This window comes from Rhagoletis zephyria, unplaced genomic scaffold (genome assembly GCF_001687245.7).
Source record: "Rhagoletis zephyria isolate East Lansing unplaced genomic scaffold, Rhagoletis_zephyria_1.1 Rzeph_scaffold_05311, whole genome shotgun sequence".
NCBI classification, from domain to species: Eukaryota; Metazoa; Arthropoda; class Insecta; order Diptera; family Tephritidae; genus Rhagoletis; species Rhagoletis zephyria.
The window spans coordinates 25005-43393 of NW_016162394.1; the positions used below are offsets into that span (position 1 = coordinate 25005).

The 18389-nt window shown below is 35.8% G+C and overlaps 4 protein-coding genes across 5 annotated transcripts; 3 read left to right on the plus strand and 1 right to left on the minus strand.

The window, feature by feature from the left end:
- The first annotated feature begins 2905 nt into the window (after positions 1–2905).
- On the plus strand, positions 2906–4086 carry LOC108371931 (shematrin-like protein 2). Of its 2 annotated transcripts, none has more exons than XM_017627554.1 (3): positions 2906–3133; positions 3197–3301; positions 3378–4086. In XM_017627554.1, the coding sequence occupies exons 2-3, from the start codon at positions 3206–3208 to the stop codon at positions 3645–3647; spliced, it is 366 nt and encodes a 121-aa protein (XP_017483043.1). In that variant the 5' UTR covers positions 2906–3133; positions 3197–3205; the 3' UTR covers positions 3648–4086. The 2 variants fall into 2 exon arrangements, with proteins under 2 accessions (XP_017483043.1, XP_017483042.1); XM_017627553.1 differs by having other exon boundaries at positions 2907–3096.
- Positions 4087–10384: 6298 nt separating this feature from the next.
- On the plus strand, positions 10385–11117 carry LOC108371929 (rRNA 2'-O-methyltransferase fibrillarin-like). Its single transcript, XM_017627551.1, has 2 exons — positions 10385–10477; positions 10550–11117. Exons 1-2 carry the CDS (start codon positions 10463–10465, stop codon positions 10916–10918), a joined length of 384 nt encoding a protein of 127 aa, XP_017483040.1. The 5' UTR covers positions 10385–10462; the 3' UTR covers positions 10919–11117.
- Positions 11118–13185: 2068 nt separating this feature from the next.
- LOC108371934 (uncharacterized) lies at positions 13186–14975 on the plus strand. The gene is made up of 4 exons (XM_017627556.1): positions 13186–13282; positions 13350–14328; positions 14388–14521; positions 14591–14975. Exons 2-4 carry the CDS (start codon positions 13376–13378, stop codon positions 14776–14778), a joined length of 1275 nt encoding a protein of 424 aa, XP_017483045.1. The 5' UTR covers positions 13186–13282; positions 13350–13375; the 3' UTR covers positions 14779–14975.
- On the minus strand, positions 14965–17021 carry LOC108371933 (uncharacterized). The gene has a single exon (XM_017627555.1). It carries the CDS (start codon positions 16906–16908, stop codon positions 15055–15057), a length of 1854 nt encoding a protein of 617 aa, XP_017483044.1. The 5' UTR covers positions 16909–17021; the 3' UTR covers positions 14965–15054.
- Positions 17022–18389: the final 1368 nt, after the last annotated feature.

Consider the following 18389-nt stretch of genomic DNA (forward strand, 5'->3'; position numbering starts at 1 on the left):
GCATTGGTATTGGTGTGACTTTTGAATTGATTTTTTCGCTCTATTTTAAACTGATTTGAAATTTTAAAAATTGCCTGCACATCAGCATCAAAATACCTTTCTAATGATATATAATTGTTTATACCTTAGAAGTATAGTTTAGCCGTAAAAGGGGTGTAAAGGAAACATGATTGCCTATTTATATAATGATTTATATGAGCTATTTTTTAAAGGGCTTTATTCCGAAACCTCGCAGTGTGGATGCAGCGTTTCAGACCAATCAGTGTCTCTTCGTTTTCGTTAAAGAGGCAGCATATCCAGAGAATATTTGACTTCAAATCAGCATGCCTTCTGCAAGGGCAAATCAATAGAATCAGCTTTACACACTGTTGTAGAGAGAATTGAGCAGTCTTTCTCGCCGGAGGACTACGCAATTGGTTCCTCCCTTGATATTGAGGGGAGTTTCAATAACTGCTTGTCAGGACGTAAAGCCCGACTTCGACAGCACTTTTTGGGTCGTTGTCTTCTACGATATGATGGATGCTTTGAAGACAAGTAATTGTCTGGTGCTGAAGACATCGTACTGATACTCGGCTAAAAACTGTGCTGCCAGCTGAATTTTAGGTGAAACCATAATTCAACCAATTTTGCTGTATTGTACCCCTCTTTGATGGAGCGCACTGGAAAATGCCACCAACGTTAAGTAGTTGCAAAGATCTGCCTTAAGTGGAGTCACTTCTAATTATGGGCTCGCCAAAATTCTGGGAAGCTTCGAGTTTAATCCGACCCGAATCGACCAAAATCGATACTCCGCAACCCATATTCTCAATAAAATATTGGGCGTGGTGTAGTATTTGCATTTCTTTACGGATGCATGAAGTTGGAAGAAGGTAGGTAGATGTGTCTTCTGCAAAGAACTCTCCATTAACCTTAAGAAAGGAAATAAAGAGTTGACTTCTCTTTAGATTGCATCAGATTACTTGGCTCTGGGGCCAATATGGGTTCGAGGGCACAGCGTTGCCCCAGGTAACATGGCATGGCCGCTAAGTTAGTAGGACAGCACTCTCTTGGGTAGTTGTCGTCGAGTAGGGAGAGATTTGGGAAGAGCTGCTTGTGAATTTTTCATTATTTAGCTAAGCGAACTCAGCATGACAAGGTGGCTAGGTTCTTTTCGCCATAGATAGCCCGGCGACGGACAAGAGAGCACTTAAGACTAAATGTAAATAACTCACATCTCTTTTTACTGGTGGGAGTTCTAACTGGTCGTTGTCCCATCTGGATTCATGTGATAAAACTCAAAACCTTTTCAAGCCCCAACCGCAGTAGCTGCATGGAGGAGGATGAGATGGCTATAGCTTAAAATCTGCTACTCTGGTTATTTATTTCACTCCCGAGGGAGAATAGAGATTTGTCGCTTTCGGAGCCTTGTTGTAAGCACAAGGCGTTTTTTTTAGCGCAAGCCCTCAGTATTCACCTTTCAATTAGCACTTTGTCTTATACATATGTATGAATGTATTCATATACGTATATAGGTATGTCCGAAGATATGAAATGAATTAATTGTATGGCTATACCTAAAATAGTCGTATAAAAATACCTCAACCTTGCCTTTGCTACGCACCAATAGTTTCAGCAGTTAATGGCTTTTGCCATGCGTAGATTTGCAATCTGAAGATCAATGCTGGAAGAGCAATCAAAGTGGCAACTAGAATGGGTTCTCTGTTTTGTTTTGGCCCAGAGTAGAAACAATTTATTTCGCTGAAAAAAATCCCCCTCTTTGGATACAGACATATGAATGTATGCGTTTATATGTATGTATGTATGTCGATATTTAAGTAACAAGTGGACATTCTCGTGCTCAAGCAGATGCATTGATACCCATACATATCTACATGCCACATACATGTATACAGTAACTCAAACAAGTGTTCATATGTTGATTTTTTTTTATATATTCATAATGTTTTTCGAGTTAAAATTTAACCAAATTCAAACAAAATTTCAAATTTTATAAAAAAATTTCGGAAAATTCAACAAATTTGTATGAAAATTTTGAACTGTTTAACAGCAATTTTTAGCAAATTTTTGGATATGCATTTTATCGCCCAATCAAATTTAAACTAAAATGCAAGTTTCAAGTGGCCAAAAAATATTTTTTTTTGATGACGGCTTCAGCTGTTGTTTTCATATAATAACTGCAATTTATATAAAATAACGTTGGTTTTTTCAAAAATTTTTTGTGAACGGTCTTACGCATTTTATTCCATACGAAATTCATGAAAATTATTAAAAATTTACGCGATTTCGTAGTTGTTGGAAACTTTCCAATTTTTTTTTTTTTTTAATTTCTATCAAAAAATTAGATGAAAATTAGTTAAGTTTTTCGCAATTGTGTATAAAGTTTAAGATTTTTGGTTTTATTCATAAAAAATAAAGTTGGTTTAAAGAGCTTTATAAAATGACGTTTTCATACATTTTACAGTTTATAAAAATTTTTTTAAAACTGCTCTAATTTTTATGAAATTTTGATTGAAAAAAGCAAAAAATTGAAAAACATTGGCCCGTATGCATAAAACCCAAGCAAATGCTTTTTCTTAAAATTTCAGACCTTTTACTCGATTTGTTCAAATAAATTTAAGTGAAAGGCATGGAATTCTTAGAAAAAAGCAATTGCTTAGTTTTTATGCATACGGCCCCATTGTGTTAAAAAAGAGTCAATATGTGTGAACACTTGTTTGAGTCACTGTTTGTGCGTTTGTATGTACAAATGCACATACATGTGCATGCCTAAAACTGCATCTTCTTCCGCCAATTTGATTTCTGTTTCTGATCATCCTCATATTCGTACATTCTTCTGATCCTCATATTTCGTACATTCCAGAATACATGAATGGTTGCGAAAGATGCCAATTTCCTATAAAAGATGCGTCGGTTTATGGTCAAGTTCAGTTCCGATTGCAATTTAGAAGTAAACAAATCGTATTGTAAAGATTTTTGAACGCTACTGCCAAGAGCAAAAGTTCAGCGACGCGAAGGTGTTAATTTTCCCAAGAGCTTAGTGCTAATTCTAAAGTAAACAACAATTCCAACGAAAACATGGGGATGCACACTGCAAAGGTACGCTCGCGTCAATGCACCCAAAACAAATACATATGTACGAATTCTGTTGTGCTCGTCTAATTAATATTTGATTTATGTATTTGTACTTGATATGCAGCACTTTTTGATGTTTGCAATTATGCTGCTTTTGCTGAACAACTGCCGAGTAAATGGATATCCTCAAGCAGCCAAGGCCACAGCGCGGGCCAGCGCTGATGCGGTGGTACGTAGTGATTTCATGCAACAAAGAAAATCGAAAGTGCTTAGGTTATTTCTTACATTTTTATTTGCGAATTTAGCAATCTATTGGAGATGGTGCAGGCGCTGTTGCCGTGGCATCTTCCGAAGCCGACACTGATCTTAAGGGTTCGGAAACCTTTGGATTTGGTTATTATCCGGGCATCTATGGCGGTGGTGGCCTATATGAAGGACGTGGATTGGGCTACGGCGGCTATGGCTATGGCGGGCGTTGGGGCTATGGCGGCTATCATGGATATAGTGGATATGGAGGTTATGGTGGTTATGGTGACGGTTTATATCGCCGTTCCATCTATCCAGTGTGGGGCTAAGACTATGACTATGAACAAATATTTTTATATAGGCTTCATTTCACAAGGGGATTCAAAAGACATTTAACATTTTCAACGAAAAATAACGTTTAAAATGATTTTAGGATATTTTTAACTACACCGAAACACTTTTGAACGAATAGAAAATATATATGTAATTAGTTCATATACATAATTAGCATCACACACTGCATATCCTCATTTTAACCGCCATTTTACATTAAAAAATTCTAAACTTCAAGAAATTACGACGGCTCACACGTCTTGTTAGTCTCCTAATTATATATTCCATATCGAAATAAATAAATTTTTATTAAAACTGCAAACAGTGCTGTCTCACAGATTCTATTAATAGGTTTACTTTTACATATTCGGGCTAGTTTCGTGCAAATGAGTTTAAGTACGAAATGCTCTCACAAAAGTGAATAAACTGCCCAAAGGCACGGCAACACAAAAAACCATTTTCGTACCCGAAATTAATCACACAAAATTTTTAAAATTAAGATTAACGTTCACTTGATGTAAACACGTATCAATCAAAGAAAAACAGCTGGATATTCCACATATTTAATGGTGAAAACTTTAATGTTTGAAATTCTTCGTTTTAAAACGAAGTTAATCAGAACAAATTGTTAGTAGTTTTCATTAGAGTCTGAGTGCCTAATTTCTTTAACTAAATATTTGGCCTTGAGCAACCTTAGCGAAAGCTTGGCTTATTCCATTTTATTCATTTTAGTGCAGTTTTAACAAATTTTCTTGCTAGAAATCTTTTGTTACATTATTTTATTTCATTCCTTTGATTGTACATGTTAAATAAATGCTTGTTTTTAAAAAATATTTTTTTTTTTACATTGTTTTATTTTGAACTTTTTAGTTTTATTCTATGCTAGCAGACACGACACACTTAGCCCCGCCAAAAATTAAAAGCATAATCAGTTGTGGTTTTGCAAAAAATAAAAGAGTTTTTTCCTGAAGGCAACATAGGTTTTCCATACACCCAAAGTGCTTCTGATCCAAATTATTATTTGGAATTTAAGGGCAACCTTGAACTGGTAAGCATACAGCACTTGCCGATAAAGTATTTAAATGTGATAAATAAAATATTATCTGAATTCAATAGTTTTTTCTTTCTTAAAATTTAGTAATTTCTATTATTGGGTCAAAATGACACAAAACATTATAGGACGGGGTAAATTCCAAACCCTGCAGAAGGGTTAAAGGGGTTATGTGAAAAATACCACGCCTATATTATGTGCCACGCCCCCATTCACAAACCCTTTTATATATACCTTACTATAAGCATCTGCCATAGATATGTCTGCATACCAAATTTCAAGTTCATGTGACTTTTGGTTCCGAATTTATAGCTGGTTAAAAATTTGCAATCCTAAAATGAAAGTTACCGTTGATTTTTTAGAATTTTTTTCTCCAAAGGTGTTGCGGTTTTCATCCATATACAAATAAATTGCGTTTATTCATTATATGGAAGCGAATGCGATAAAAAAAATCTAAAAAATTAACGGTAATTCGTAGCCACTTGAAATTTGCACATTATTAAGCTTGGTATCCAGCTCTTAAGAAAACGGTCAAGAAAAGATTGCAATTATTTCGCGTGTGTGTCCAAGGAATTTTGACATTTTTTATACCTCACAGCCTGTTGCCTCACTCTTTCCTCAAGAAATAATGGAACGGGCATATATTTCTGTTGCAAACCTGGGTTGCCTTGTGCTCTTTTTTCACAAAAAACTTTAGAAAACCGTAGTAGAAAGCGTACTAAATTTCTGAAGAACCGCGTACTGCCTTAAGGAAATTTGACTCAAGAAAATTTCTTAGCCATTTCTTGTACGTCATTTTATATGGAGTTTTTGCTTTTCTTAAGAGCTGGATACTAAGCTTAAGACTAAAATTACAGTGGCTAAAAAACTGTGTACTCGAAAAAATTCTAACACTTCCGAGAAAAAAGTTTGAAACTTAGGTGAAAATTTGTTGCGCTTTTTTGAAGTTTTCTACAAATTGTTAAACTTGGGTTTATATGGGGTTTGTTAGAGAAAGAACTGTATTTTAATTGCAAATTATTAAAAATAAATAAATAAACATAAGTGGCACACAATATCACTTTGAAAAGGCGATACTGTATATATGTATATAGATAACCCGAACATAAAATTTTTATTTAGGGCTCAGTCTTCATTTATAGTAGGGTAGCCCACGATGCTAAATGGTGATTTACTCGAGCGCCATTTTGACCTATTGGATTTTGAAGATTATATGATAGGAAGAAAAAAAGGTCATGTAATGTTTCTCCTTTCAGCGGCGGGTGGAGGATCCACTGGCTTCCAAATATGTAAAAAAAAACATAGTGAATAAATCCAACATGTTTCTGATGACGGAGATACATATCTAATCTGCCGGATTGTATGGTGGGGGTGAGCGTACGGAAGGGTCAAGAATGGGTGAAAAAAAATTTACTCGAGCGCGTCAGATAGTCACAAGGGATGTCAAGTTGGCCCGAATGAAGCTCCCATTCAATAATCTGTTGGTCTTGGCGAGACATACCAAACGGCTGAAAATTTTTAAATTCGAACAATAACAACGCCCACATCCATATAACGGTAATTTAAAGAAATACGAAGACTTCTATAAATCGGTAAATACTGAAGGTAATTTATTCCGCCCACTTATGACCACATAGTTGTATCTCGTTCACCGTTTAATCAATTTGTACCAAACTCGGTGCGATTATTGTACTTTCCACATAAAAGCAAATCGTTGAAAATTATATTTGAATCGGACCAAAATTGCCCCCATTTTTCATATAACGGTAAATTTCAGAAATGCTTAAAACTTAGATATCTCGAAACTTAAAGACTCTAATTTACTCAAAATTTTTACTAACAACAATCCCTTGAAAAGAGGTAACATTATTAAGGAATTTTGGAAAATGAGCGTCATACCGCCCAAATATAACTTATAACTTTATCTCATTATGTCTAACTGAACGTTCTATTGAAGATGTTGGAAACAGGGATAAAACCACCCCTGCTTATCTCGGTAGTTTTCGGAAAGATGAGAAAACTGTATTGAATACTTGCGCCGGGTGTTCGACTCCGCCCGAACTTAGACTTCTTTACTTGTTCGGCCATGACTTCATACCAAGGTAAGCGTTTTCACTATACAAAAACTATATAAAATAAACCCGGTTTATCCGGGTTTTTATTAATTTCAAAATCGGCAACCGGTTTTTATCAAATTGCAATTTTTGGAAAAACTCGCAAAATCGGTTTTGGAAAAAAGGCGAATAATCGAATACCCTAATGTAAACCTCTCTCACCTCTCTTTCGCTATTCTTTCTTAATACTTTCTCTAGACCTAAATTATATTAACAATGAAGAGGCAAGATATGCAGGTATTCGTGTACATACATATCTACATATTTCACGTCTAACGTAATTCGAACCAGGGATCTTCTCAAAGCTAACATATAATAGCAAGCGCCACTGCAAACCCAGAATTTCATACAATCCTTAAACCAATTTTTTTATGTAGAATTTGTTAAAGAACTACTTTTTCTGTTAAAAAATGTCAAATCGCCAACATGGAAAAACCGAAAAAGACTTTGAAAAAATCATATTTCTTGTTTGTTAGTGTAATAAAATCTATTTTTGAATAATTAAAGGGAAGTGTAGATTTAATAATAAAAGGCTAAAGACCAAATTGCCTGATTTGCCTCAAACTTTATCATTAGACAACGGGCAACATTCGCGACTAAATTTCATCACGTCCAATCAGTCGCTTTCAATACCAAAAAAAAAACAAAAAAAAAATTTAGGTAAACCCAGCTTATCACTATAGACTTGACTATAGCCACCGTTATCATTATAAACAAACAATATTTTGGGGTTTTTAAACATAAACAACCCACACACGTATAGAGTTGTTTTGAAAGCACAAAATATATTTTTAATGTTTAATTTGCAAAATTGTTATACCCAATGCATAAAGCGATAGCAGTATTTATGTACATTACACTGCATCATTAAAAAAGTTGCGGTTTTTCCACCGGGATTACAAAATTTATTATATTTTAAGACGTCCACCAAAATATTTCGGAAAAATGTTAAGATATACGTGAGCTGGACCGATTTGAAAGTACCTCAAAAAATGCATGAAAATATTCAAAAATCGGTACAACGGAATCGTAATAACGAGATTTTTGATGCCATGTTTCAACCTTTTTCAAAGATTTATTTACGAAAAAACTTGAATAACTGGGCCAAAACTATTATGATTTAGACTTATCGAGTCTTAGTAGAAAGGTAAATACCTTCACTCTTTTTCATTTCTGTGCAAAAAAACTCATTCACTTCCCATTTTTTATTTTTATTTAATTTTATTTTTTTTTCAAATACCAACACACATTAATTCAACTTGGAATGACGCTCGTTCATCCTACCGTTATCTTTCATCCTTTGAATGATTTTATTAACAAAAAATGAAAAGAGTGAGAAAATACCTTTCCAATGATACCCCACAAGTTAAAAAGCAGCATCAAAAATCCCATTATGACGATTTTTTTAATTTAATTAATTTAATAATTTAATTTTTTTATTTTTATTTTTTTTGCAAATTTTTTAAGCCTAAACCGTTTTGTCATTTGAGGGGACTTTTTTTAAAAAAAATCTTTAAGAAACTATTTTGATTCATAAAAAACTCATTTTTGGAGGAATTTTTCAAATCAGTTCAGCTCACGTAAATTTTAATATTTTTCAGAAATATTTTGGTGGAACTCTTAAAATATAATAGATTTTATAATTCCAATGGAAACGCAGTTCCGGATTTTTTTTTTATATGGGGAGTGATGCAGTCTAATGTTCATATATAGACACAGGCAGTATTGTGGCCCTATTTTTTTTTGTAAAAAAGCTTAGATTTTATTAAGATATCAATCATAACAGTGGTTTTGTGTAATAGCGATAGAATGCTGCCTCTAGGAATGTATTGTTTTAGGTCTGAAACATCCGATGTTTAAGTGGCGATGGTTGCATATTAGAGTGGTTCACAATAAAAAATATTAAAATGTTAAGCTTTTACCCCATAATAATAATAGACTGGCGCTTAAACAATGGGTCGTATGCATTAAACCTAAGCACATTGCTAACCACTGCACCACAGCAGCCGCTCTCACCCCATAAATTGAGGTGTTCAAATTTTTGTTCGATCTTTAAACAGCGGAATCGTGTTTCTCGTCTCAAAATCTTTAATATTAGTGTAATAAAACATACGATTTTTTTTTTTTGAACAAGTCCGGGGGATTTTGCATGTTTTATTCGAAGAACGCAATTTTTGACCGATTGTTTTAAGGTCAAGGAGTAGTTGTGGGTCAATGGGCAGTATTTTTCCGTGAAAGAGAATAATATTAGCTTTCAAAACTATTTTGTTTCATATCAAAATATTGCTTCTGTCGAAAGCGCTACGATTAATTGGCATGAAGTGTTAAAAAAGCACACTGTGTGCCGTCGAGTTAGCTCGAATATTTTATTTTTCAATCGAGAAATGTAATTTTGAAATTTTAAAATTACAACAGTGTATTTTTGTCAGAAATATATGATTTATAAAAATATAATTTATTTATATACAATATATAATATAATATAATAAAATGTCTATCATACTTGGGCGTACAAAATTTTTGATTCTTATTTCCCCCCAAAAATCAAGCTTTGAAATTCTGTATACAGGAATTGATAAGAAATGAATTTAGTAGGTATGTATTTTTTTTTATAAAATTTCATCCTTGCATACAGTAAAACCCGCATAAGTACCTCACGAAAAATGTCAGCTTTTTGAGGTACTTAGGCGGGTTGGGTACTTAAAAGAACCAGCTTAAGTACTTAAGCGAACATAATTATTGATGTAGTTACATCTTTTTGTTAACTTACATAAATATGTAAATCCTTGAATAAAACATGAACATTTAATGAAGTATACGTAGTTTAAAGCCAAGACCGTAACATTATTTAAGATTATTCAATTAAAATACAGTTAATTCCCTAGCAAATACCATATAAAACTAAGCTTAAGATTTTATAGAACACTTAAAGAAAAAATTCAGCAAAATTAAAAATTTTTTTCTCAGAAGTATTTTTTGAGTATACAATTTTATAGCCCATTCAATTTTAGTGTAATAATGTGCAAGTTTCAAGTGCCGTTGATTTTTTATAATTTTTTTTCCGAAGGTGTGTACCGCTGCCACTGAATTTCAAAATATGTAAATATTTTAAGGAATTTTAAAAGAGCACTTAAATAGGGAAAACTATAGGTAAAATGGTAAGTGGGGCACGAAAAATTGAGTTAGTTAGACGGGTTGGGTAAATAAGCGGGGAGGTACTTAAGAGAGAGATTTTCTTCAGATTACATTCAAAAATTCACATTACCCAAAAATGTTGTTGGTTACTTAAGCGGGATAGGTACTTAAGCCAGGCACCACTGTACATATTTACATTTTTATGTCACATCCATAATTATGCAACTCCAGAGGACCTACACATTCATACATACATACCCTGGGTACAAAAAGTTAGATTATTAGGCGGTATGTGTTATGGAAAGTATAATTGTGTACACGTTTTTTAAAATGACTTGTATACATACAGAATTATTATTTTTCTTTTTGGTGATAACCTTCCAAACTGGTCATATTTTGCTTTATTTTTGGTAGCTTGCTGCTATAAAAGAACCGAATGCCTCGGAAATTTATTCAGATTTATTTAAAATTTTGAATATTAAACAAGTGAAGACTTCTCTTATCAATTAAAATGGCGAAAGTTATGGTAATAGCCAAATGGCATTCAACATTATTCCATTATTCAACTATTGGTTTTGTGTGTTACTTTTTTTTTTAGATAACCTTCCTCGCTGTTTGCGTTGCTTTGGCTATGGCCAATCCAGCTGGATATGGTGGCTCTGGCGGATTTGGTGGGCAAGGTGGTTTTGGCAGCGATAGTGGATATGGCCACCAAGGAGGATCTCATGGCCAGAGCGGATTTGGCGGTCAAGGTGGACATGGTGGACAACAAGGTGGTTTTGGCCAAGAAGGAGGATCATTTGGCGGTGGACAGGGTGGATTTGGGGTCAAGGTGGACGTAGTGGACACCAAGGTGGTGTTGGCCAAGAAGGTGGATCATTTGGCGGTGGACAGGCTGGATTTGGCGGTCAAGGTGGATATGGCGGTCAAAGTGGATATGGCGGTCAAGGTGGACATGGCGGTTTGAGTGGTAGCCATGGCGGACACCAAGGCGGTTATGGTGGTGGACAGCACGGTGGTCACTATTAAGTTTGAATGTTGTACATATGTACATACATACATGTAAAAGTATTGAACATTTGTGCACATACATATATACTTAAATATGTATAAACATTTACCCTACATACATGCATCTGTGAATAAATTTAAGACCTAAATGCGAACTGGCCTTCATATTTATTAATTAAGTGTAAGTTAGTAACACATATAATAGCAGGAGTAACGGTATAAGAATATAACGCCCCGCCCGGTTTTTCAGGTGTTCAGCGATTTTCACGTTTTCGACGTGTGCGGAAAGATATGTCTTTGGAAAATGTGGGTTCTGTCACCAAAGAGAATCCTCTGTATTTATACCTCTTTGATCAGACCCATAATCAGCTATGAGTCAGTGGTATGGTAGAACAGACTCTCAATCTATAGCGTGGCAAATCTTGTTGCTAAACTTCAAAGAACGATTGCCGTGTGCTGTACGGCAGCTTTCTCTACAAACACCTAGCGCTTCTCTTGACGCACTACTGCAATTGTGTCTACATACGTGGGGAAGCCTTAAAGGCAACCAGCATCTGAGCCCCTGTGTCTTTTCAATGCCACAGGATAGTACGCCACCATTACCTTTGTTGAAGAGATGCGATAATAATGGAGTACCCTGCGGCTGAATGCTGGTTTATTACCAGCACTGGAAAACAAAAATTCCCGCCAAATATTTTCAATAGTCAAATACACCGATCAGCTGATTACTTGCTATTAGGTTTGTTCGTCGAAAATCCAGCAAGAATTATCCAACACTCAAAATATCAGAGAGTAAGAAAAAATTCTCTCAAATTCTCTGTCATGTTGAGAAACTTGCAAATTTCTGCACGAACGCAAATTTGCAGGAATTTGCAAGTTTCGCTGCCAGCTGGCGTCCACGGTTGCATTTCAAACATAAAAAATTGTTATATAATTTTTAAAATTCTTTCGGATGGCCAAAAACAGGATATACATGTATATTTCTTGTTGTTCTGACTTTCTTTAACATACATTTCAATTTCTTCATCGTACTAGCTGTCGGGTTTCTTAAATCGACTCTGGTTGCAATTGCATTCCGATTGCGAATACCATTTTTTCAGCCGAATTAAATTCATATCATTGGAATTAACTAAATTAATTATATCAACAATTATTTACTTCCTTTTTCATAAAAAAATCGCTCGTGTTTATAAATTTTTAAATTTAACGAACTAATTTATTCAAATTATTGTAAACAAAAATGCAACCATGCGCCACAACCACATGTTTTTCGTGTTTGCAAATTCTTGCTGGCAAAATTTTTTCCAGCAAGAATTTGCAACTTCTCTCTCACTTTGCTCTCACAATTTTTGAGAGTTGGATAATTTTTTGGTCTGCACGAACGCGATTTGGGCAAAAATCGTGATAATTCGTACAAATTCGTACAAATTTTTTGCTCGACGAACAAACCTAATTTCTGCTAGTTTTGCGCAAGGCCTTTCTCAAGGCGAATTTATACAAGGTGGTGATAACAGAACAAAAACAAAAATTACAACAACAAATTATACGTTCCTTGACAATCAGTACAAAGCCAAATTACAACAAACACATAATTTTGACAAAAGGTACAAATTCTCCGTGAAATCAGCGGACCCGATAACACCACCTCAAGGCGAATTTATACAAGGTGGTGTTGATGGCGAATTAAATTCTTCCTGATAATTATTTGCTAGAAAAGAAAAGAAACAAAGCCAATATTTCTGTTAATTTTGCTCCGCTCTGCGCTCACGATCCTAAATAGTGGTGGACTTCTGGAACAATTTCTATTAAAAACTAAAAGGGTGAACTTTCAACCAATTTCTACTCTAGGTGCGTTCGTTTAAAATCTCCAGCAGAAACCAACCAACTGCCAAATTCCGGCGAAATGTCATCTGTTCGCTCACAAGAGAGAAATATCCAAAATAGTACGCGAACAGAAAATTTGCAGAAACTTGCAAGTTGGACGAACAGCTGATATAATTTTTGTTTACATTCAAAAGTGTAAAATTAAAACGTACGAAAAGTTATCACAAAGTGTTATACTGACACAGTTTATTGATTAAACAAATAACTACTTATTTCTTACAAGTGTAATTAGTCGCATTTTGTAATTTTTAACTTCCAAACCATCAAATTCAATTTTGTGATTTGCGTAAATGCCACCAGCTTAATGATCGTTCTCTGCTAAAAGTGCGATGGCAACTCATCACTTCGATTTGGCAATCAGCTGTTTTCTTTTGACCAAAACAAATCGATCGTTGATTCGCTTTTGTGGGTCTTTTCCTCAGACGGGTTGCAAAACGTAATGTTTATTAAATAACTATAATTGGATAACAATCGCTTTAATACATATATTTAAAACATTGCAGAGTGGGCGTGGGCCACCAACTTCATCATGGCTATGTTGACGCGTCGTACTTCACCCGGTTCACCAAAGGCTTTTCAGCGTTTCCAAAACTGCATTGCCTTTCTATGGCCGTCGCTTAATTCCGGGACAACTCAAACAAATTCAGTGCAGCGTAAATCGACACAAATGGATGCAATCGATTGCTTAACAAACGAATTGGTAAGCCGCAACTCAAAAAAATGGGATGAGCTGAGAGATTCGTTTACTATGAAGAGTAATACACCGGATCTTAATGCAAGCAGTTATAGCGAAAATAATGAATTAGAGTCAATCAGTTTCGGTCAGAATGTGAATATTTTGTCCAAAGGTGTTGTAACTGATTTGCAGGCTATTCGTTCGCCACAATTGGGACTAGATATACGATCGTTGTCTCAAGCACAATTAGACAATTTGTTGCTATCTACTGTAGAAATAAAAAATAAACCCGATTTTCTGTACCTAATCAGGCAGTGCGTTCGTCATCAGCAGTTGCCATCCAATGAAGTGCTGGTGTCTTGCCTTAAATACCTCATGCAATTATGTCGCTTGCAACAGATAGAGTCATTGGCAGATCTGTGTAAATTACGTGCTCATCCACTTATAAAAGTATATGCCAATTTTGCGCCTTTCAAAGCCATGGCGCTCTGGCGCAGTGGCAGTGCGGATGTAGCTTTGATGACTTTGCACCGTGGCTATAGTGATTGTATTGAAACGGATGAGGGCCGAAGAATGGCGCGGAATGTGTTTCGAACCATCGTCGAGGAAACTTTGGCACAGAAAAGCGAGGCTGTTTTGGTTTCGCTAATGCAAGTGGCACGCTCAATTTACATTGAGCAGAAGGATATTTTCGTTATAGCCTGCGTGTGGAAGCAATGCTTTGCAAGTGAATGGTTTTGTGATCAAAAATCGGCTACCGACCTCTATGAACATTACACAGAGTTGCAACAGCTTGTGGCAAAGAGGTAGGCATATTTATGTATGAGATTTATGCGATTTACTTTAACATTTCCTTATTTCTAAGATCAAGTTCCCTTTCCTCATCATTTATACGAGCGAATAATATAGATGCCGTTCATCGGCTTATTGAAGCTTTTTTGCAAAAAGATCAACGCGATGCTTGTGCTAACTGCCTTAGCATATTGTTTAATCACCAATGTAAGTAATCTTATAAATTTAGTTTTTGATAAATAAAACTATAATTGAATGCTTCTTCTCATATTTCAGATCTACGGGGTGACTTGAGAGCGTGTGCTGAGATCATCAAGTCCTGTAGCGAGTTGGATATGCCGTTGAGCGAAGTTCAAAATGAACAGTTTTTGAGTTTGTTCCTCAATCAGCCGGCAGCCCTTGGATCTCGAAATAACGAAAGCTATCAATCAAAACCAGTCAAAGAATATCAATATAAATTTTAATTCCATTTGCAAGGATGCAACAGTTTATTAGAATTAAACATAGGGCGTTTTTTTTAATTAAGGAAATCGAATTTTAGTGTTCGTTGTTAAATCAGTCACGCATTCTGTACTGAGTGAAATATCGTAACGTTGCACGTACAATTATTCATTACGTAAAGATCTTAATAAAGCAATAAACTGTTTAATGTTGTACTATACTACTTTTTCTCTTTATTATCGAACAGATTTGAATTAAACTTTTAAGTGTTTACAAAGTAAGCAATTTTGAAAATTTGGTTAAGAATCCGGTAGCTCTGTGACCCCCATGCAATCATTGCAACGGGTGATCAAATGTCGGTAACAAAGCGCTCTCAGACATTGTTGACAACGCATACGTGTCCGATATTTAGAGCAAATAGCACACCGTTGTCGCCGCTCTAATGTCTTTGACATTAGCACTAGACCCTCTGGCATATTCAATTTTTCTGATGGGACAAATCCTTTAGCGGAATCCTTTTTTGCTGCTTCACAGGCTTTCACCAGAAGTTTTTCTGTCGACTCACCCAGAACTTCACACACTTGTAACTTTTGTGGGAGTGTGAGTTTGTTCCTTTCATGCAACTGCCTTTTTAGTTGCATTTGTGTAAGATAAAGGCCCAGGTCTCTTTGGAATTCACGTTGCGTTGGCGGGCTCTTGGAACCCGGTGCAGAAAGCTGCATCAATATCCACGCATTAAGTGCAGCAAAATTCAGAATACGATAAAAGAATGTCAAAGTGTAATTGGTGTTGTTTTCAGGCGCTCCATAATTCGTATTGAATGTTTCGATAACTTTCCCAAACCGGTCACTTGACTTCGTACTAAGGGTAAAGAGGTGCTCAATGGCCACTTTATTTGGTAGTCCATTTGATAGGAGAAAAGCAGCCGCACCTCCAGATCTTCGTGTTAAACATCCAATCTCCGAGTATAACTTCTGTTTTGTCTCGTCAATAATTAAATCTTTTGGAACTTCTTCAGATTCGTCTGACAATGCACCCACCAAAGACAACTGCCTCTCTTCCAACTTGAGTGCTATTTCTGAAGATGTAAACAGATCTGGCAAGATTATATTACGATTGCTCCCCTTAATGTCAGTTACCAAATGGAGTACCGTGCGTTCAATGGTCTTTTTCGATACCATCTGATTTGATATTAGCGCATTGCATATATACAAAGATTTAGCATCGCATAATATAGTTAAATGTGAGTTTTCTTGGCCATCTTTCATGTCTACTATCGAATCGTTAACAAAACAATTGCCACTCGGGGAATAATAGGATCGGCAGTTTGCTAAGAATCGTTCCCAAACATCTGTTATTGGCAACAAATTGCGGACTGAGCCCCTCTTAGAAGACGGTGAGCCAAAGCTTATATATTTCGCTAAAAATTCGAACCGTTTCCAAGTCATTGTGGCTCGAAAAATTGAGTTCCCTAACTCCCAAGTCCACAATTCGTTTAACGGACCAGGTTGCGAGGTGTTTCGAAATATACCACAAAGGTAATTCAAACCAAGCCATGCACGCAGCTCCACAATATCTGTACACTTTTCAAATGATGATTTTCCCTTGAGACTTCGTATTTTTTCATTAGTATGTGCAAGAATGATAGCCAATATACGCTCATCCAGAAGCAAATACCAAGCTTCTAGCGCATTTTTAATCTTCGTTGCCGGACCCTTTCCGGTTGGCGGCTGTTGCAATACCACTGAATCAGTTGGAATAAATTGTTTGTATAATGTTTTATTAGTGCTCCAAACAATTCCGTTGGGTGCCTGGAATTCGACAAACGTTTTGGCCCTCTTACTCCTGCTAGGTATCGGCATTGGATTCGATTGTTCTTCTTCATGCTCATTAATGAATTCAAACTCATTGTATTCTCCTTGAAATAGTGGCACTAATAGATTTTCTTCCTTATCATGAAGCGGATCATCACATTCCTGTTCCTCGCAGTCAATGTCGCTAAGAGATTGCTTTACTTCATCTTGTATATTTAGCTCACTGCACTCTGCATTTTCTGTAACTATGGATATTTCTTTCAAAGCTTGCAAAGATAGCTTATCATCTTCATCCTCCGAATCACTCATTTTGGAGAGCTGTTCATCCGTATAACTCATATTTTTAGTTTTATTTAATAAATTTGCAAAGCTTCCCAGATGCGCTTAAGCAACAAAAAGATTAAAGGGTTAAGAGGAGTGTTCGCGTGGTAAACAACTTGTACAAGTTATTAAAAAGTCGCGTTCGTTTACGCAAAAATCTTGAAGAACTTGCACGAAGAGAGCATAATTTTAACATTTTTTTTTTGCAGGGTAAATATTTTCCCAGCACCAATTTGTAACCAGGATTGTGGTACATGAGCATGATTAAGTAATAATTAATTATTGAATCATGGTACATGAGCTCTGTTCATGTACAAAAATAAACAGCAAGTTAATTTTATGAAACTTGCACGACGGTCGATTTCGTCTGGTGTGATTGAAGTTGCTGCCACATATTTTGTTGTCGCTTATGATTGTCACTGTGTCATGATTTTGTTGAAATTTTTGTAAAGTTGCTTACCACACTTACGATTGCTATACATTTTGCTTCCATTTTTGTAAGATTTTTCTAATTTGATATCTTCAAACTGAAGCACCAAAAACGAACCAAACTCCAAACTCAACAATTTTCGCGTTTTGAATACCCCCTCAATATGGTGCGAAAAGCATCAAATTGGCAACAGTGAATGTAAACAAAAGTATTTTATGATGTCAGCAATTGGGTAGATGCTGTCAAATCGACGAAGAGAGGGTTAGCAGTCCCTGACTGGCGCGATCTTTATTTTCTGGATCTTGAAGACGACCGGTAAACAGACAAAGCTAAAAGGTCCTACACACTCATTGATTTATCGGCCAACAATTTGACCAACCAATTTAACGAAATTCTCTACAAACGCACCAACCAGCTGGCCGATTTCATTTAAGTAAGAGTTTTTGAACTGTGAACAGCACCGGTAAACTTTTAAGCTATGCTAGGAATGCTTTTAATTTTTATGTATTAGTTGTTGCTACCGCCCCCGTTTTCACAAATTACACGCATTTTCACTAGCGAAACGACCAAAAAACAAATGTTAACGTTAAGGCCCGTTTACATAGAACTTTGGCGTTGCGTTGGCGTTGGCGTCGCTTCAACAGCTGACTATGAATACATGAATTCAAATGCAGCCGTCCACATAGCCAAAATTCGACAACGCTCACGCCAACACAAAGCAAAAAGATGGCCAACTCTCAACTTTTCGCGTGCGTCGCTCGTCAGCTGTTGCGAATAAATAAAATTATGTGAAATATTTTTCCTTTTTAATCAAGTGCGGGCAAGAAATATCGTTTTTAATGCAATTATTGATATGAAATATTAATTTATCTGTCGTTAATATGTTAATTTAGTGGCCCAAGGATTCGCCGCCAAGCGTTCATTGTAGCAAGCATACTTTTAACGTGCGTTCTGTCAAACCAACGCCAACGCCAACGCAACGCCAAAGTTGTATGTAAACGGGCCTTTAATGCGCCTTTAAAAAAATTAAATCGAGTTTTAGGTTGTCAACTTGTCTACACACAGAGCA

Excerpts from the sequence above, each read along its gene's own strand:
- LOC108371934 (XM_017627556.1), top strand. The coding sequence starts at position 13,376 with ATGGCTATGTTGACGCGTCGTACTTCACCCGGTTCACCAAAGGCTTTT. Across the intron at positions 14,329-14,387 it reads CAACAGCTTGTGGCAAAGAG|ATCAAGTTCCCTTTCCTCAT; the intron begins GTAGGCATATTT and ends CTTATTTCTAAG. Across the intron at positions 14,522-14,590 it reads CATATTGTTTAATCACCAAT|ATCTACGGGGTGACTTGAGA; the intron begins GTAAGTAATCTT and ends CTCATATTTCAG.
- LOC108371931 (XM_017627553.1), top strand. The coding sequence starts at position 3,076 with ATGGGGATGCACACTGCAAAG. Across the intron at positions 3,097-3,196 it reads TGGGGATGCACACTGCAAAG|CACTTTTTGATGTTTGCAAT; the intron begins GTACGCTCGCGT and ends CTTGATATGCAG. Across the intron at positions 3,302-3,377 it reads GGGCCAGCGCTGATGCGGTG|CAATCTATTGGAGATGGTGC; the intron begins GTACGTAGTGAT and ends TTGCGAATTTAG.
- LOC108371933 (XM_017627555.1), bottom strand. The coding sequence starts at position 16,908 with ATGAGTTATACGGATGAACAGCTCTCCAAAATGAGTGATTCGGAGGAT.